The sequence below is a fragment of the Ambystoma mexicanum genome, chromosome 13 (genome assembly GCF_040938575.1).
Source record: "Ambystoma mexicanum isolate Mex_15411 chromosome 13, UKY_AmexF1_1, whole genome shotgun sequence".
In the NCBI taxonomy this organism is placed as follows: Eukaryota; Metazoa; Chordata; class Amphibia; order Caudata; family Ambystomatidae; genus Ambystoma; species Ambystoma mexicanum.
The window spans coordinates 541,624,084-541,645,115 of NC_090938.1; the positions used below are offsets into that span (position 1 = coordinate 541,624,084).

At 47.7% G+C, this 21,032-nt stretch overlaps 1 protein-coding gene across 7 annotated transcripts in view; it reads left to right on the top strand.

Moving 5' to 3' along the window:
• GPATCH8 (G-patch domain containing 8) overlaps positions 1-21,032 on the top strand; it is a 473,369-nt gene that overhangs the window by 369,982 nt on the left and 82,355 nt on the right. For all 7 annotated transcript variants that reach the window (XM_069634273.1, XM_069634274.1, XM_069634277.1 and 4 more), the window contains one exon: positions 11,045-11,188. In XM_069634273.1, the coding sequence (XP_069490374.1) occupies positions 11,045-11,188 (144 nt within the window). The remainder of the gene's footprint in view (positions 1-11,044; positions 11,189-21,032) is intronic.

Sequence of the window (21,032 nt, forward strand, 5' to 3'; positions counted from 1 at the left end):
GTTAGGCAGAAACCTGTGCAGTTCCCTCTGGGACCACTGAAAAAGATTTAGGACTACAGGTGTTTGGCAGTAAACCCACTTGGTAGCAGTCTGTACCACACAGATTCACTTGGTAGCTGTGGCTGAGCAGTCAGACTTCCCTCAAGAAGAGTTAGGCAGTATACAGAGTATTCACAATAGGTCAAGAGCACACAATAGAACAAGTAAACACTGACCAGGGCTTGGTGTAAAAGAGATATAATTATTTATTTAAAACCACATCTAGAAAAACACACAGGCACTAATAGTAAGCAATTCAAAAACACGGTCCCTAAAAGATATACACTCCCTTAAAAGAATATTAGACAAGTCTTAAGTAAAGCCCCACTTATTTTCAGACAGCGGTGAGCGCTTAGCGTAGATGGCACTCTAATAGTTCGTTTTAAAAAGGGAGAGAAAAGCAGAGAACAAATTGAAACAGATCCCAACACTTTTTCACGAACACAACAAGAGAGGAAGGCAAAGTAACACCGTGAATTCAGAGTCAGTAGGCCGGATCCGCTTTAAGAGGATCAAAACGAAATGTGTCCAAGGTCACACGGTTGCAGTGCACAAAAATCTTGTAACGGTTCAAAAAGGAGTTGGACCAAAGAAAGGGACCAGTTAGAGGGTCAAGGCGGCCAGCCTAGTCCAGAAGGTTAAGGAGTTACCTTGTTGCAATCTTTAGAAAGGGAGGCCTGGCGGACACGGTACCTTAAAGTGGTGAGAACGCTCCAGCGGGGGCAGTTGTTCCTGGCAGTGGGTGCAAGTCGGTGCTTCGTCCGGGGGAAGAGAGGATCTCGTCGTGGAGGAAGACAGGGGCCCGTTGCACTGCCAGGGAAGAAACCAGCTGTGGAGTTTCTCAGGTACAAGGAGCGGTCCGTTGATTCGCGGTTCAGTGGTGAGTGGCTATCCGGCTGCCAGGGTGCTTGGCACGGGCAGTTCGACCACAAACCGAGCTGGGGTGCGAAGAAAGAAAGGTAAACTGGTTGTGCCCACCAGTCAGGGGAAGAAGCCTCTCCAGCCGGGAGATCTTCTCTGTCGTCGGGAAGTGGTGAGTCGGTTCCGCAGGGCTCCATCAGTGGTGTCGTCGTGGTAGGTCGGCTCAGCTTCTCCCTTGTCGGATTCTCAGGTCCTGTGGCGACTTCTGAAGTTCCAGTCCCCAAAGCCCTGCTTTTATGCAGAAAACCCCCATTCACTCAGCCTAGCTGTCACTCAAACATGCTAAGTGGTGAGCCGGCCGGCTCACCACTTGGGCCAATCACACAAGAGTGCGACTTGAGTTACCACGGTAACTCAGTCTAGGGTGCCTAAACCCCCTCCCACACCCCTTGTGGTACCCAGACAGTGGCACCACTTTTGGAGGCTTCTGTTCTCTTCTGTGTCACAGAAGAGAACATAAACGACATTATAGAATCGAGTCTTGGCAAAAAATACCAACCGGAGAATTAATATTAATCAAATAAACTGGCGGTATGTTCGAGGCTGAGAATTAAATAATTTAAGCTGGTAGCCTCGAACAATGGGAAAATCCCATAGGAAAATATTTGCGGACGAATATAAAAAGTAGTTTCCACTGCCACCAGCCAAAACACGATCAGGGGGGACGGAGACGTGCCCCCTCGACTAACAGTCCCCGGGGCAATCGAATTGCCGCCACCAGTACGTCCACAATATGATGGTTTGTACTGGTTTCTGTTAATAATTTGGGACTAGTAAAGCCAATGGTGACTTTACATGCCCTGGGAGACAGTAGTTAGTCCCAGGGTATGGAGTCTATGGTGGGTGTCATTTTGACACCCCCTGTGTTACTGCACGGAGGGTGCTGTGTAACACACATAGGAAAAACGCATGAGACCCTATGGAGTAAAGGCCCCCATAGCCCATAAAACACATTACCAGTCAAAGCAATACCATAAATCATGTCCAAGGGTGGGAGGAAAAGTCTCACTCTTGGCAGGAGGAAAAAAACAAACTCCAGAAATCCAGCAAAGCTGCTGGGGGACTCACTAGGTTAGGAAATTCAGCCTAAAGAGAGAATTCTCCCTAACATTCTCTGCTTGCCCTGCCAGACAAAGACCACCCCAAACGTAAATGTCAATCTGTATTTGATGCCTTTGCCCCTTAGCACCTCAAGGATAAGGGCCACCTGCCTCCTCTTCATCAATGTAGTTTGGGCGAGGTCCTGGAATAAGAACATTTCCAAGCCGTTCTACGTAATTTGATTCGCTTTCTTTGCTCCTTGTAGGATCCTTTCCTTTGTCGAATAGTCATGAAGTGCCGTTAGGACATCCCTTAGCCTGGTTCCCGGTTCTGTTCTCTGCTGCCCGACACTGTGTACTCTGTCTAGCCAAATGTCTCACTGGTGCTCTGGGTCTAGGAGATCGGAGAAAATCCCAGTAATTACTTCCTGTAGGTCCCTGTCGGGCACCTACTTGGGCAGAGCTTTTACTCTGATGTTCAATCTTCTAGATCCATTTTCCAGATCCTCTGCCTGAAGTTCCAGATTGTGGGTGGCTGTTGCTAATTGCTCCACAAGTATGTCCGCTTTCCTTGAATCATCTGCCAGGTCCTGTATTGCCCCCTCGTTGGCATCTCTTTATTCTATCTTGTTCACATGCCTCTTTCCCTTTTAGAGCCTCCACAAGGTACTCCCTCGTCTTGTCCATCAGCCTCTGGACAGTGCCCGCTATTTTGTCTCAAAAATCGGTGAAGTATTGTTTGAGGACCAGGGTAGTGACCGCCTGGTCTTGGGAATCTTGCTGGTAGGGTTCCTCTCTGTCCACCTGATTTTCGGCTGCACAACCCCTGGGGGGGGGGGTGATCTGGAAGGAGGTCTGGGGGGGTTGGCATCACTGCCCCACAGCTTAAGTTGCTGTCCTGTTTTTATTTGGCCCTGCTTGAGGACAAGGAGAGGTTTTTTCCTCTTGTTTTGGACATGGCCGGGTGTCCCCTGCTCGCTGAACAGCGCCGCTCTTGAACTTCTCGTATGTTTGTCTCTCTTCTCCCAACTGGAGCCTTTTCGGCTTTGTCCGGGGAGGGTGTGCCTCCTGCTCTGCTTAGTTGAGGGGTGACGGGGGGGGGTGTCGGGGAATCGTTGCCTCTTGTAGCCCTTTCAACTGGCCTATTCAGCTGATCTCCCACAGCTCTGTAGCGCCAAGGGTTGCTTCTTCCAACTTTTAGCTCCCCCCTAGGTGTCCTTACCTTACTTGTTGAGCTTGGCCTGCCCATTCCGTCACAGCGCTGCAACCTTCGTAGATCCACTCTCTCTCTGGGACAGCCTCTCTCCTGCCGTCACCGCCTGGGTGTAGCTCGTTACCACACTCACCTTCGGTCAGCCGGCTTCCCTTCTCCCCTGCTGCTTCCCCTCTGAAATCTCCTCCTCAGGGAGAGCCGCACTGCTCCGTGGTCCTCACCGGGCCAATTTTCTAGGCACCGCTCCAGCAGTCTTCTTAATGCTCATGGGAGAGGTTTGGGGGAGTGTGCCACCAGTCTTTCCATTTTCTTCCTCTGGCTACCTACCGTCGGCGTCCTGGTGTGCATTTCTCGGTGCCGGCGACCTCTGCTCTTTCCTCGCAACACATACTCCTCGCCTGCGCTCCCGGATCCTATCTTTCCCGGCATTCGTGAGGTCCCCTGTTTTCCGGGAGTCCGTGCTGCGAACACCAAGCACCGGTCCTGGTACTTAGTGTGTTTCACGCCTGGGGAGTGCAAAATTGCTTTATTTCAGCTCTGCTGGGGTCCTGAGGTACCGGGCAGCATCGGTCACAGTGCTCTCTGCTCGGCGGCCATCTTGGAATTCTGGGGGGTACTATTTTAAACCCTTTTGAGTTGACCTCAACTCACCTGCATTGGCCTCTCTGCTTGTATTTCTTCAAGGTGGCTCCTCTTGAGCTGCTGTGATTTTTCTACTAACTACAGACTATTTTAAAACATTTTCTAAGAACAGAGTTTCAGAACTTTGAACTGGCCCATTGACTTTGACTGTCCTGGCTCCTTAAAGGCCCCCTTCTGAGCCTATTGGCTTTGGCAGTGTTTGTTCCTTTACAGGTTTTAATTGTTGAACACTATTATTGCTGGGATAAAAGACTGCCTACATCCCTGAGGGAGAATGTAACTGTTTTACTACTTACAGAGTATGTTCTGATCTTACTAACTTTTCCCTCCTTAAAACTCAATATTGTAACGGTGATCATAAATAAGTATCATTACTGACCTCAAATGGCATCACTCAGTGTGCTGGAATATGTATAACATAAAAGTTTACTCACCTACTTTATTTCTCTTGTTAAACTGAATCCTAACTTTCGGATCAATGTTACTATTAGTTGCTGCTTTTTTTTTTTTTAAACATATTTTTATTAAGAGAGCAGTTCACAAGCCCAACAATAATTTATACAGTATCATTAGTATACAGAGAGGGAGCATTCAAAAGTGAGACGTCACAGTATCCAAATTGTAAGTTAAAAAAAAAACATCACTGGCACGATAAGCAGATAACACAAATCAGGGTGTATGTTCAGATGCTGCATCCGAGTCTGAATCCAGGTCACATAGATAGAAGCGAAGCAATGACCAGATGTCCTTGGGGCGAGAGGGCGATGGCACTGACAGTATAAATAATTCCTCATCATCATTTACCATACATAGTTCCCTCAGGAAGGAGGCCCTAGTTGGGGCATTGGGGGATTTCCAGCATTTAAGGATACAACGTTTTGCGATGACGCATGATATATTGAATAGCCTCCTCGTAGTTTCCTTCACCTTCCCTATGTCGCCCAAAAGATATTTCAGGGGTGAGAGATCTGCTGGAATGGCTGTGATGTCCTCAAGGAGTACTGCCTCTTCTCTCCAGAATTCAGCAACCCTGGGACACGTCCAGTACATGTGATAAGGCCCTGCATCAGGGGAGTCGCATTTAGGGCTGGCGCCCGTGCAAGTATTAATAAATTTAGCTACCCTGGAGGGGGAATAGTGGAGTTGGTTCAGCACTTTGAACTGGATTAGACGTAACCCAGAGTTCATAGACATCGATCGGGTTAATTGACAGTACCGGGCCCAACGGACCTCATCTATCTGGGTGCCTGTGTCTCGTTCCCAGACCTCTCATCATGTTGCGTGACGGGGAGTGGGCTTGAACCAGGGTGTATAACATGGAGACCCCCTTGCCACAGCTATCCGTGGACACCATTGATCTAATACATTCATGGGAGTGGGGTTCTTGTGGGAATGTTGGCCATTTCGCCAGAAAGGCCGCCCTCATTCTGTAGTATTGGAGGTGTTTAAGTTGACCCCTGCCCACCACTGCAATGAAATCTGTGAGATCACAGCATTCCCCTTCAGGGAACATATCGCCCAGTGTAAAAAGTTTGTTAGGATCCCAGGATTGCTGAAGGGCCCGATCAAATGTGGGGGAGATGCCAGGGAAGTCCCATAAGGGAACCTCTGGGTCATAGGGGGACTCCACGCCGATTCTTCTGTATATCTTGGCCCAAGCTTGAGTCGTTGTATATACCGGGTCAAATGGGCATATGCTGCCATAGCGCGGGTTAAGGAGGACTGCACGTACGTCGTTAGGGCGGACCGAGTGTTTTTCAATGGGTATGTGTGGAGCTGTGTCCTCAGGGTCAAACCAATGTTTTACGAATTGTGCTTGTGCACATAGATAATATAACTCAAAGTCCGGTGCAGCAATGCCACCCTTAACGAAAGGTTCCACCATTTTATCCCAACCCAACCTGGCCGTTTTCCCATTCCAGATGAACGAGGAAGCAAGGAATTTTAAGTTTAGCGAAAAAAGGCTTACCAGGCCAGAGAGGGATATTATTGAAATAATATAGGAGCTTGGGAAGAACCACCATCTTTAGTAGCGCCACTCTCCCGTATAGTGATAGCGGCAGGTTAGCCCACATCTGAAGCTTAGTCACCAGAGTTGACAACAATTCCCCATGGTTGTGTGCGTATAGCAGGTCTTTGTCTCTAGCCACTAGTATCCCCAGGTACCTCACCTTGGAGGGGGCAAAACGAAAACCCTCTATACCAGCCAGGTCCCCTGTGGCATCCGTAAGGGGGAATATTTCGGACTTGGGCACATTGATTTTGTATCCAGAATGTTCCGAGAATTCCTGTATGTCTGCCATGATGTGTTTTACGTTCTCGATGGGGTCTCGGACGTATAACAGGGTATCGTCCGCATAGAGCGAGATAATCTGAGGCCCAGACATCCTAAGCCCTCTATGTGCGTGATGTTGGCGTATGAATTCCGCCATTGGTTCAATGGTTAAAGCAAAAAGTATGGGTGAAAAGGGGCATCCCTGTCTAGTCCCCCTATATAGGCGGAAAGCGGGGGAAAGAGTGGTGTTAGTCAAGACCTTAGCTGCCGGCTGTGTGTATAATAAACGCACACAGTTAATATAGTAGTGACCCAGGCCAAACCGCTCCAACACCAGAAAAAGATAGGTCCAGGACACTGAATCGAATGCCTTCTCGGCATCTAGTGCGATTGCAGCCGCCTTGGCATCCGGGTCTATCTGTGCCATGACATTAAAGAGGCGCCTCAAATTCAGGGCAGTAGATCGGGCTGGAATAAAGCCCGCCTGGTCGGGGTGGACAAGGATCGACATGTACGGGAGGAGTCTAGTGGCCAGCACTTTTGCAAACATTTTTGCATCAGTGTTAATTAGCGATAAGGGTCTATAGGACGCCATGTCTTGTGCTGGTCTGCGGGGTTTCAAAAGAACAGTAATAATTGCCTCCCTCATCGACTCCGGGAGCACCTGCCGGTCCATCGCCTCCCCCATACCTTCAACAACAGCGGGGCCAACTCATCACTGAACTCTTTATATAGCTCCGCAGGTAGGCCGTCAGAGCCAGGAGAGCGACCATTCGATAAATCTTTTATGGACTCAACAATCTCCTCCACAGTGATAGGACTATCTAGTGCCTCCCGGGTCGCATTGGTTAGTGTGGGAAGATCAAGGTTGTCCAGGTATCTGAACGTGTCTTCTTTATTTTTTTGATCATGGTTGGAATAGAGAACGGAGTAAAACTCCATGAATGCAGAGTTAATATCCCGCTCTCCATTCACCAGTGTGCCATTAGGGGCGTATATACTCGGGATCGGGTTATGGTGCCTGTCAGTTCTAAGCATGTTGGCGAGGAATCTCCCAGCCTTATTACTCTCCCCATACCGTCGCGCTCTGGCCGGTGCGGCCATGTATAGGACCTCTCTATGAGCTAGTTTATGGAATTCACCCAGTGTTGTGTGCAGTTGAGCAAGGGTTTCCATGTTCTGTGTAGTACTGTATTCGGTCTGTAGTAAATCAAGCTTCGCCTCAGTAGAGCCCAACTCCTCCCGCACCGACTTCAACATTCCTGTCGACTTTCCCAGGATATTACCCCTGACCCAGACCTTAAATGCATCCCACAGAGTCGCATAAGTTGGAACGGAACCCTCGTTTATTTCCAAAAATTCTGCGATCTCCACATGCAGCGACTCGCATACATTGGGGTCTCTTAGGATTGTGGATGGCATTCTCCATCTTCTCGCCGGGGGGAGGGCGTCTCTCAAATTTATATCAAGTGTTATCGGTGAGTGGTCAGAAAGGGTACGGGGTGTATATCACACCTAGAGATAGCCTCGGCCAGGGATTGACTAATGATCCACTAATCAATGCGCGAGTGAGAATCGTGCACCGACGAGTAGAAAGTATATTTCCTCTCTTGCGGGTGTAATGCTCGCCATGCATCAAACATGCCCGTCTGTTCCATCAACTGTTTAACCACTAGTGCCGCCCTGGTGGGGGCCCTAGGGGCCGTCGATGAGCGGTCTAGGGATTGATCTAGTATCATGTTGAAATCTCCACCCCAGACGACCCGCACCTCCCCAAATGAGGTTAACATATCTGCCAGGGCACTATAGAACTGTGGATCGTCTAAATTAGGGCCATATGTGTTAATCAGGACCGTCCGGTGCCCCGCCAACTCCCCCAACACCAACACGTACCTTCCTTGTGGGTCTATTTTGCTGGACTGATATTTGAAACACAGTTTAGGGTGTATAAGAGTCAACACTCCCCTGCATTGTGACGAATAATCAGTGTAATACCTGTGGGGTCCCCATTTAGGCAAAAATTTAACATTGACCTGTCCAAGCGCATGTGTTTCCTGCATAAACAGTATTTGGGGGTTGTGTCGCACCACATACGCTGAGATCTTTCTTGCCTTAACTGGGTTATTTAACCCCCGGATGTTCCAAGAAAGGAGCTTGATGTCTAGTCCTTTATTGTCCCGTGTCATGTTCATACCACAAATCAAGTGGGAGCCCACACTCTCGCCCCCCGTGCAAGGGAAACGGAGGCCCTGCTGTAGAACTGCTCTCAGGTTTAATCATAACAACTCTGAACATACATTCCCCAAACAGGGCCGGCATAACCGCCGGCCTAACCATGCCCTTTTTCCAACCCCACCCCCCACCCGCATCTTCAACCCCAACTGGACGATGTACCCTTAGAACCATAACCTAGGAACACTCCTGGGGGGTATGAGCGACACTCGCGTGGCCTCCAGCCCAAGAGATCTGCATGGCCTCGCTAAACCAAACATTAATATTCAGTGCCGCACAGTGGCCAACAGGCCGCAGCGTAATAGTAGTGCAACATCAGGAGAACCACATCAACCCTCGGGGACACTGGGTTCCGCCCCACCCCGGGGCGGCGGAGCACGACCCCCAGCCCGGTCCCGAACCGGAAACGGGATGGAGGCCTCAACATACAACATGGCTTCTGTTGGATTCTCAAAGAAATGGGCCCGGCCACCATGCTGTATTCTCATTTTTGCCGGATAAACAAGTGAATACGGGACCTGGTGCAGCCTTAGCTGCCTCTTGACGGGTTCATAAGATCTTCTTAGTGTTTGGACACTCGTGGAAAAGTCCGGATATATGTGTATTCTGTTATTCTCATATAATAAGGTGCCCTTCTCCCTGGACACTCGCAGGATAGCATCTCTGTCCCTGTAGTTTAGGAGACGGGCGATTATTGTACGGGGCGGAGCGCCCGGTTTGGGCGGAGGTGCCGATGTGCGATGTGCTCGCTCAACCAGAAAGCGGTCAGGAGGGTTTCTACTTGGCGCTCCATGGCCCCTTTACCGAAGGTTTTGGCCACCCCGACCAGCCTTATGTTATTTCTCCTTGAAAGAGATTCCAAATCTTCACACTTATCGAGGGTTTTTCGGAGGTCCCCCTTCAGTTGGGCAATGTCGCGGTCATGTTGCGCTATCGCCTCTTCGTTAGTGGCGATTCTACCTTCGGCCTCAGTGGTGCGGGCACTCTCCTTGTCCACCCTCGCCTTGAGGGAGCTAATTGTTGCCCCAATGTCATCGAGTTTTGTATTCACCGCCAAAAAGCCACCTTGGACCATAGCCATCAGTCTATCCACCCTCTCCTCGATTGGCAGCTCGGGTGAGCCAACTGCCCGCTGTGACGGTGGATCTGCGGATCCACTAGGCTGAGCGCTTGTAAAGGAGTCCATTGGGCCGGTCTTCCTGGAGCGCGCTCCCCCCTGATCGTGGCGGCCCATATGCAAGAGGGAGCCAGCCGGGGTCACCACTACCTCCAGTGTCTCCCGCGTGCCGTAGAGGCGTTCTATAGGGTAGGCAGCGTGTTGATCTCGATAGCCGTGTGACAATTCAAGGGGGTGAGTCCAACGAGGCCGCAGTGGGAACCAGGCAGGCAAGGCCGCAGTGGCCCCTATAGGGGGGAGTTGCGGGTAGGTGACCAGGCCTACGGGGTCAACAATACACTGTATGCCGATGTGTGTAACCGCCAAGTTCGGGCATACGAGTAATATTGTGGTGCGTAGTCCAGCGCCCCAGCTGCCTAGGCCCAAGCCCGCACCAGGAAAGCAAGCTGCGACGAGCAGGCCAGGCCCCAAAGCGCCTCGCTATGTACGTAGTGGCCGCCGGGCCCCGCAATTTCCAACAGGATTAATGTCCGGGGGAACCTCCCCGAGTGCCAGCCCCCAGTTGAGGACGGTGCCCCCCCCCCCCCCCCCCCCGTCAGCCATCACACCCGATCTACTTGCGGTGGGAGGGGGCCCCTCGTCCAGCCAGACTCAGCGGATGTCGTCGCAGGCTCAGGAAAAGCAGGGGAGACACCCGGGCCATCCCACGATCGCCCCCGTCCAGCGAGGCCGCCAGCAGCATCGGTCGCCGCCTCAGATCCCCGGTCCACAGGATCAAGACACCAGCAGGGAGTCTCCGCGTCCACCAGGCCCCGGCGAGCCACACGCGAACAGGATGTGCATCCGCACGCGGCCCCTCCCCCCGCGGCTCCGGATGGATGGCGTGTGGAGCCCGCAGGCGGCCAGCGACGCGGCCCCAAGCCGCCGGATTTTCTGGGCGGTGTATCTACCGCACGGTCCGGTGCCCAAGCCCCAGTTTTAGATGCATGGGGGCCAGGACTGTCCGCCACGCAACGGCGTGTTGATTATGCTGCTAGGGCGTCCCTGAGCAAGGATGGTCGGTCTTCAGGATTGATCGAAGCCGGAGCTCACGGGCTAGTCGGCCATCTTGTCGTGCGCTAGCCACGCCCCCCAGTTGCTGCTTTTTAAAGATTATCTTATCCTTGTGTATATATAAATAAATATGCTATAACTTTAAGTGTGTATGCGTTTACTTGGATACGTGTATTTACTAATTTCATTGTACAGCTCTACAGCTCACATTGCCTCTCTTAAGATGAGCTTGGCTGCTCAGTCACACTACCAACATGTGTAGTGCAGGCCTATATTAAAAAATGTTACCTAATACCACAAGATAAGTCTTAAGTCCCACGCCAGTTGGACTCTACACAATTTTTACCTAACAAATATTGTGCCCATTAGTTCATAATACCCGCTAGCAAGTTGTGGGGCATTTAGCATCTCCTTAACTGATGAGATTGAAAATGTTATTAAATGGAAACTTAGCATCTTTTCTTGGCTAGAAAATGACCAGCATCACATTTCCTTTTATTTTTGTGTTTCAGGATTTTGTCGATAAAGAAAAAGCCATTGCCAAAGCTCTGGAAGATCTGAGAGCAAATTTTTATTGTGAGCTTTGTGACAAGCAGTACCAAAAGCACCAAGAATTTGACAACCACATAAACTCCTATGACCATGCACACAAACAGGTGAGCAATGGCTACTGAGAGAAGACTACACATGTCTCCACAATTACAATGAAGTGTTACCTTGTTTAGTGTAACACAGGGTTAAAGGTTTGTGCTAATATAATTGTCAACATTTTCATTTTGGTCAAATGCAGGCCACCAAAAATCAAGAGGGCATTTCCTGCTGACCAAAATGTGTGCTTTATAGTTGATTACCTGCTTAGTACCGTTAAAAAGCACATTAACATGAGGTTTGCACTCATGTACTGTCGAAATATTTTGAATATCTTTCACAGTTATATATGATAGGCTGTCTAGCACAAACTGGGAAAGGGATGGAGCTGGAGAATATTGCATAGCAGTATAACCTAAAAAGATGTGCTAGGGCACATGCATGGACAGCGCTCCTGTATGGGTGCTCGCTTTGCACACTCTGGCCACAATCCCATGTCATTATATCTGTACATTCAGGGCTATTGCCTCATGTACCAGCTTCATCTTTTTGCGCTGTAGGTTTTCATTTATTCAGGCCCCTTCTACAGCTATGCCCTGGAGATATATGGGATCAACTTATTTCTTGTGTACAGTCCTTTTCCAGTGAAGACCTCTATTTGTGCCTTCTGTGCTTATGTCTAGTCCATTCCTTGGCTTTCTACATGGAATGAAATGCCACGGCCCTTCAGACCCAGGACAAGACCTTGGTAAGAGCTTTTTCACATTCAATCCATAGTGTCCTTAGATCATAGAATGAAGCAGGTGACTACAACACAATTTACATCATGTGATCCTGATTGCTATTGTGAACACTCATTCTCTGCCCATGTGCTAGGATCTGAAACATTTTAAGATTTCATAACAGTAAATATTTGTATCATTAATATATGAATCTCGACTATCTTGACTTCTGTTTTTCATGTTTAATCAAGAAAGGCACACTGTTGACATCCTTGAAAAGTTCCCTACACATGTAGACCGACAAAGGAGAAAAAGAAACAGAAAACATTGTCACTTTAAATCTGCCCTTGGTTGCCAAAGGAACCTGCTTTTGAGCAGCACCGCCTTCAATTTTTAAGTGTGGCCCCCACACAGATGATGTAATATATTTAAAACTTCATGGGCCTATTCCATAGCCCATAAACGGCAGTTTTTTCAAAGCCTGCATAAATATCAGTACTGTTAGACTGAAGACAATACAAACTAAATTTGTTGAGGGGACAAAGGTAATTATTCAGTTATACAAGGCTCCACAACCAGGAAATTGACTACACTCCATTTATTGACCATTGGAGAAGAAAGGTGCACACCAAATGAGAACAATCTGGGATCTGACATTGCAGATAAATATCAAAAGGAAGACATTTCAGTACGTTGGTGCTCCATTAATCTCCTATTCTTCTTGTATAGAGCTAAAGTGCTCAATAGATCTTCAAGATGATTATTTCCATAGCCTACTGGCAGCAGAACACCTGCTTTCTGTGATTTATTTAACAAAATAAGTATTAACAATATTAGGCACAGTTGGTGTATTTTCTTTACCTTCCCACATACAAAGACACTACTGTCTAATTGAGTTTGCATGACAGTAGTGTCTTTGTATGTGGGAAGGTAAAGAAAATACACCAACTGTTTTCAATTTGAGCTCCAGCGTAAAAGCCAGTCAAGAGTTCCTTATGGTAGAGATCCAGGCAGCACATTAAACCTAAGAGAGCACACCTCACTATCTTAATCAGATTACTGACTTCAATCTACATAGATGTTCCAATATACACAGCCACAATTGTTCTCCAGTAGAGGCAGGACATAAATGAAGTTCAAGAATTGTGTGGTTTTGTTGGGATACTGGACATTCTAGGACTGCAGGTGAATCAACAAGTGGGTTATGCTTTCATAATATTCAATTGAATGTACAAGAAATTCTGATCACTTTTTTTATTGTTATGAAATCGTTTGTAGAAATGATGTGCATTATAATTCTTAGGATCTGCTATAAATTTGGCACAGTTTGGGAGTATCTCGAAATCTATACACAGACTTTACTTAAGGGTTATCAAGTTTGTACCCCTGCTTTCCACTTTTAGTTGGAGTCTGTTTCTACAACATATCAGTACTAATATAAATAATTCCTAAATTGATTACATCAACATAACAGTAACAGGGTGACTAATTACTTGCCACAAAGCAAAGTGTTCCGTCACTAGGCAGTATTGTAAACAGAAAAAGCAAGTGTCCATGTAAGGGGTGAAGTCCACGTTTGGGGTTTTTGCAGTCCTGGTTTATGGGACCCCTACTCTTTATGCATTTTTCACCTTTATTTAGGTTTCTAATTTATATTGATAGTCGGAGGCACTTGTGCCGAATTCCCTTTCACCCCTTAACACAAGCCCTGGTCCTGCCCTTTCCATTGTGCTCGGTGTTCAGCTGAGAGGTGAGTGACACCCACCTGGCTTTATGCCTTTTATTTATTTCCTGCTCCGTGCACTTTTTCCTCCTTTCACGCTTCTCATACTTTTTCCTTTTCTTCTCGGCCCCATGCTTCCATTTATTTATTACTCCAGCTCTGTGCGTTAGGGGCATTTTCCTAAAGTCTACCTATGTTAAGACTTTATAAAGCTATCCCTTGGTATACAGAGCGCGAACTTCTAGTATAGGCCTGTACAACTCAAGGTATTGGTAGTATGGCAGAGCATCAGGAGATGTGAGCTGTAGGTAAGTACAACACATTTTGAATATACATAGCCCAAAGAAACACTTACACACTTGTAGTTATATCAAAATTGTATTTATTTTATAAACAGAAGGTGAAGTTAAATCTTTAGGATATTTAGTACTATTTCAAACTAATAAACACAATAGAAACCAATGTGTTGGCGAATCATGTTCTTGTGGCGTAAGAAAGCCTTGGATTTTTCATTGACTGCTACGTGTGGGTTGGTGAGAGGCTTGCTGCAGTGCTTCAGGGCTCTGCTTTCACTGTTGGCCTTGGCTATGATGTTTTTGTAGTAGTTGGCTTTGGCAGTATTGATCAATTGTCTGTATATAGAATATAGTTCCTTCAGCAGGGTGAGGTTGGAGTCACCCGGGTACACACCCAAGCGCACCGAAAACAAATGCTATAAGGAACCCTTGAAAAGCAGTGGCTCCAGGAACGCAGCCTAGAGTATCTCTCATCCTCAAATCCCTGCGTACACAGCGCAGACACATGATCTCTGCAGCTAAGTCTGCTTACTACACTTCCACCTGCTACTACTCCTATTGCCAATCCTCAATGCTCTCCCTGACAACCTAAATCCAGAATGCCTAGTAGAAAGTTACAACAAAGCCATGAAAAAAGGACTAGACATCATTGCCCCTGAAAAATGCAAAAAGCAAACAACAAGCTCACCTGAACACCTGGTTCACCCCCCACCTGAAAGAACTAAGAATGCGCAAAAGGAAATTAGAAACCCAATGGCGCAATACCCCCACAGAAGAGAACAAACTACAACTCAAACTCTTTGCTAACAATTACAAAAAAGAAATCCTTCTCACAAAAAAAACCTATTCAATACCAGAGAACTATTTGCTATACTAAGAGAACTAGAATCTCCCATGCCCCCACCAGATAACATAATCGAAGACAAACAATGGTGCACCAGCGTCCAAAACGCCCTAACCAACAAAATCAAAACTCTGCAAACTAAAATTGCACTGAAAAATGATTCCCTAACCCCTAACGTATCATCTCCTAGCAACCACGCTAAAATAACCAACCCATCAGGCCCGAACCCTTTTAGATTCACTAAGATATCCATCCTAGAAACAGAAAGGGTTATAGCCTCACTTAAACCATACAACTGCAAAGGCGACAACTGCCCACCCCAGTTAATCAAGGATGCTGCCAGGGACCTAGCTCCCTTAATAACCAAACTGATCAACGCATCATTCTCCTCCAACACCATACCAAGCAACCTCAGAGAATCCTGGGTTCTGCCTCTCCTCAAGAAGCAAACCCTAGACCCCGCTATCCCCACCAACTACAGGCCCATCACCACGGTACCATTCCTGTTAAAGATAATAAACAGAGTAGCACACCTACAAATCCAGCAGTATATAGAAATTCACAAACTCCTAGGGGCCCGCCAATCTGGATTCAGACCACAGCACGGTACTGAGACAGCCCTAATCGATCTTAAAACCCAGATCAACGAGATTAACGACAAAGGAAACACCGCCATGCTACTCCTCCTCGACCTGTCGGCGGCCTTTGACCTGGTGGATCACACAATCCTGTGCGAACACCTGGCCTTGGATGCCCACTTCTCGAAATAAGCCATAGCCTGGATCCAATCATTCTTGGACAATCGAACCATGAGTCTTCTCTTCTCTAGCCTCAGCAGACCCTATCAAAATAACCTGCGGTGTACCCCAGGGCTCCTGCGTCTCCCCTACCCTCTACAACATCTTTACCAAGCCCTTATTTGACAAGTTGGACAGACTGGGTGTCACATACACTAATTATGCAGATGACACCCAGATCCTCATACCCCTTTCGGGCAACTTCGACTCAGATATGGCCTTGGTAAACAAAATATATCTAATCATTCAGGCATCGATGGCCACACTCGGCCTATGCCTGAATGATGAGAAAACTGAAATCCTGCTCCACGGCTCCAACGCCAATCTAAAAAAACTCAGCCCCAACTACAAGGCTTTCAACATCGATGGCAACACAATCACAGTTGCCAAAACAGTGAAAACTTTAGGTTTTCACCTAGATTCAGCCTTGTCAGTAAAAAAAAAAACACGTAAATTCATTAGCATCCTCTACTGCCTACATGTGCAAGCTAATCGGGGCAAGTAGAGCATTCCTCTCCCAAGCTAGCTGCATCCTCATCGCTAATGCCCTAATACTCTCCAGACTGGATTATTGTAATGCCATGTACCTAGGAGCCAACAAATACATAACCGACAAACTTCAAACACTGCAAAACAATGCACTCAGAACAGCCCTTAACTTACCCTCTAAGGAATACATCTCCAACAAAAGAAGAGAACACAAATGGCTCAAAATCCGCGACCGCATCTCACTCAAAACGGCATCATTCACCTTCAAATGAATGCAGCCCCCCTATCTCGCAACCAGAATAGTAAAAAAAAACTTCCACCCATCCCACCAGAATGATTAACTCTTACTGCCTGCAGGTACCCACATTCAGACTAAAGAAAACTGGCGGCAATAGCTTCCCTGTCATGGCAGCCCAACACTGGAACACCCTCCCACTCAACATCAGAACAGACCAATCTTACTACAGCTTTAGGCGATACACACTCACCTGGTTACGATCCACATGACTAACCTGTGCCCTCTCACACCTACCATAGCCAACCTGACTGTATTTATGTACATCCCTTAGATGACCTACCAAAATGTAATTAACTGAATAAATATATGTATATATGCCCCTCCTATCACCAGATTTTACGCAATGTAATGCTTTGCTTTATACTCATATGTGCCTTATCATGCAACTAAGTTTTTATGTAATCTTATCTTCCTTTTCTCTGCTGCGCCCTGTTACCTCTGGGTTTTGCGCGCCATACCAAATAAACCATTGAGTCTGCCTTTAATCCGAGCAAAGCCTTATTTGAAGTCGTCCAGCACTGCTCCAAGACTACACCTGTCCCCAAGGTGCCTACACAAGAGAAATGCATGGAATAAACAGGTTCTTCATTTGCAAAAATCAAGGTCACCTCTGTGCCTCAAAACCAGACAATGCCCTGCTAGCCATCCCACCCCATTCGGCATTGCCATCCCGGACCGACTTCACACTCCTCTCTGCTAAGGATCTCAGATAAACTCGCTTCACTCAAACTCACTGCATACGCAGACAACTTCCTACCAGCCTCCCTCATTGAGCAACTCACAGGCCCAGCACTTGACGCGCTCCTCAGAATTATAAACTCAGCCATCAGTGAAGGTGCATCTCAGACGTGTTGAAGACAAGTCTCATAAAAGACCTTCTGAAAAAACATTGATTGACCCAGAGGATCTAGCCAACTACAGACCTACACGAGCCTCCTGTTCATCTGGAAGCTTATTGAGTTGTGACCCTACTGCCGACCAGCTTGACGTCCTTCGATTACTAGTTTAGCGAACAACCCAAATGCAGCACTGAAACTGCAACCATCCAAGTGGTGGATGATTTGCTCAGAATGACCAACACTTGGGGGACCTGTGCCTCCTAGTCCTCTTAGAAATATCAGCTGGCTTCAACACAGTTCATCACTAAATACTCCTTCCATCCTCGCCAACAGGTTGGGCTTCTCTGAAACGGTCCTATAGTGGTTTGCATCCTACTTATCCGATAGGCCCAGAGTCATACAGATGGGCTCATTCAGATCCAACCGAATCCCAAGGCTCCATTCTCTCCCCAATCATCTTCAATCATGGAACACTTGGGAACTCTCCTAAGTGACTTCAGCATAGCCATCCATCAGTACACAGGTGACACTCAGCTGTAACTTAAGGTCAGTGGTCCCCAGGACATTGCTCGCCTAAGTGAATGCCTGGCTACTATCCAAATATGGATGTCAAACGCTTACCTTGAACTGAACCCGACCAAGACTGAATTTGTCCTCATTGTTGCATAAGCAGTTTGCTTAGGATACCAATGACTGGATGACATTTGCAAGAAGGATTCACTCCACCGCTGTCAAACTCTGCCAAATCCCTGGGCTTCATTGTTGACAGTAGCCTTTCTTTCAAGACACACATAATCGCATGGCTACAGAGCCACACACCCTGCAAAATCAAACCATTAATTCCCCCATGCGAATTCCATGTGGTCGTCCAAGCCCTTGCATCGATGGGGGAAATGCCCAGTAGGGCTTCCAGCTGCACACCTGCCCCCTTCCCCCTCAAAGCAGCACACCAAGCTGCAGTCTGCATTACAGGCGCTTGCAAATTCGACTGTATATCTATCCAACACTGCGCACGCTTCACTGCCTCCCCCCTCCTCACCATGATCATTTTCAGAATTACATGCATCATCTACAAAGCAGTCTCGAACGGAACACATACATACTTGGCAGCTTAACCTCACATATCTAGAGGCTCTCACAACTCGCGTAGCAAAACTATCAAAAGGTTTGAGTCAAAGCTAGCCCGAAAAGAGAAGGCTCACAAACAGTCATTCTCCTTCCACGAATGACCATCTAGAACACAATCCTGGTAGATGCTCAAAATGCCCCTCCCATTCTCGTTCTGCAAAGCACGAAAAACGTGGCTCTTTCAACAGTATCTGCTAGCGGAATAAATAATCCCTAGAGGCGGGAACAATTTTCGTCGCTTTAGAGGACACAACTCGCAGAGGGGTTCTGTATATAACCAAAATCAGGGATCCTCCTGAGGTTCCAATCGGGGTCAAGCCTCTCAAGGCTTCCAAAAAGGCCAACGTAGATCTCGCGGCCAGAGGAGGTCCTCCACTTCCAGAGGTGGAGCAACACCTCCAAAACAATGACCACCCACTTCAGGTCCCCTCCCATGCCTCTCCAGTAGGAGGGCGTATAACACACTTCACCCACGCCTGGATGGGAATCCCCTCGCACAAGAGGGTGCCATCAACCGTGGTGGACGGTTATTGCGTGAAGTTACTACAGCGACCCTCCGACCATCCCCTGCATCAAAGATCCACCACAAAAGAGGAGCATCTAGAGGAAGTCGCAACGCTTCTGCTAAAGGACACCATATAAATCGTCCCGGCGAACCAGGTAAACAAGGTTATCTATTCAGCCTACTTCCTTGTGCTAAAGATCTAACAATGCGCCCAGTATTAGACCTGCGCCCTGCAAACACCTAAATCAAACCACAAAAATTCGGCATGGCAACGCTACAAGAAGTAATTCCACTGCTAAAGTGGGGGGACTACATGGCAACCTTGGATATGAAAGATGCCTATTTTCATATTTCAGTGTTCCCAGCGCACAGCGTTTCAAGATGGCAAACCAGCACTACCAATTCAAGGTGCTACCCTTCGGAAAAGCATCCGCTCCAAGGGTATTCACAAAGGTACTAGCGGTGATGGCAGCGCACCTGCGCATAGAAGCAATCTCAGTGTACACTTACCTGGACGACTGGCTGATAACAGGGGAGACTCCCCAAATTTGCAGGCAAAACATTCAATGAACTATTAACCTTCTCTTTCATTTGGGCTTCTCCATAAACGAGAAAAAGTCAAGCCTAGTGCAGAGCACAACCGAACATTTCCTAGGAGCTGTAATAAACTCAGAAGAGGGGTTAGTCTTTCCATCAGAGGAAAGAGTCCAAAACATGTTACTGCAAATACGTCATCAAGCCGGCCGCCAGATAAGCATACGCAAAGCTATGTGTTTGCTAGGCATAATGGCATCTTGTATTTACCTGGTACTACATGTGCGCCTGCGCATGTGACCCATGCAGGAGTGGTTGGCGAACAGTGGTCTCAGGCAAGCGGACAGTGGGACGAACTAGTTGTCGTTTCGCCAACACTAGTACAAAACCTCTGCTGGTGGACAAGAGAAAGTCTGTTGAAGGGAGAACACTTCCACAATCCGGAAGTGCAAGCGATTGTCACAACAGGCGCCTCACTCACCGGGTGGGGGGCTCATTACCTTCATCACACAGTACAAGGTCTGTGGACTCTGCTACGGCACAGAACCACATCAATCTGCTGGAACTACTGGCGGTTTTCAAGGCCCTTCAGGCATTTGAGATACACCTAGCAAACCGGTCAGTGCAAGTCATCACTGACAGCACTACGGTGATGTTTTACATCAACAAACGGGGGCACACGTTCTCCAAATCTGTCCAAGCTAGAGCAACAAATTTGGGAATGGGCAATCATAGGAAAATATTCCTATCACAGTACATTCCAGGGAAACTCGACTCTCTGGCACACTAATTGAGCAGAGATCCCCTATCAGAGGAACACAAATGGCAACTAGACACAAAGGTCGTAGAGCACCTCTTCTCTCAATGTGGTTTCCCCACCATAGACTTGTCCGCTACAAGCGAAAAAATTCAATGCCCAGACTTCGACTTTACGTCCAGGTTCCCCCAGCCAGGCTCCAAGGGGAACGCCCTATGGATGAATTGGTCAGGGAAATTTGCTTACACCGGATTCCTTCCCCCCCCCCCCGACTCATTTCATGAACAGGGTGGTGACAAGATCCACAAGGAACAAGTGACGCTCATCCTAGTTGCTCCTATGTGGGCAAGACAACCATGGTATCCACATCTGCGCAAACTGGCGATGTGCGATCTCGTCACGCTCCCGTGCCTGACCAACCTACTCACTCAGCATGAGGGATTAGCAGTGCTTCCTCAACCTCACTCAATTAACTTAGCAACGTGGCTCCTGAAGTCAGAGTTCGGACATCTTAACCTACCGCAGAGGTGTATGGATATCCTGAAGGAGACATGCAAGCCCAATACTAGACACTGTTATTTCGACAAATGGAGGAGATTTGTAATTTGGTGCCAGTCTAAACAAATCAATCCCAAAGAATGTACCCAATTGCACATTCTAAATTCTATGCTCCACTTGCTAGACTCTGGTTAGTATTTAACTCTTTAAATGTCCACCTGGCGGCCTTGTCACCCTACACCACCTTCTGCAGTAAGGTGGTATGGTGGAAGGTGCTGGTCATGAAGGCATTCATGGAGGGAGGTAAGAGACTTCACCCTCCGATTTAAAACCCACGCCAGGATGGGATCTCAATGTAGCACTCGCTAAGCTCATGGGACCCCCTTTTGAGCCGATGCACAAGTCAAGTCTTAAACACCTAACTTACAAGACTGCCTTATTAGTGGCTATTACTTCCATAAGAAGAGTTGGTGAATTGCAAG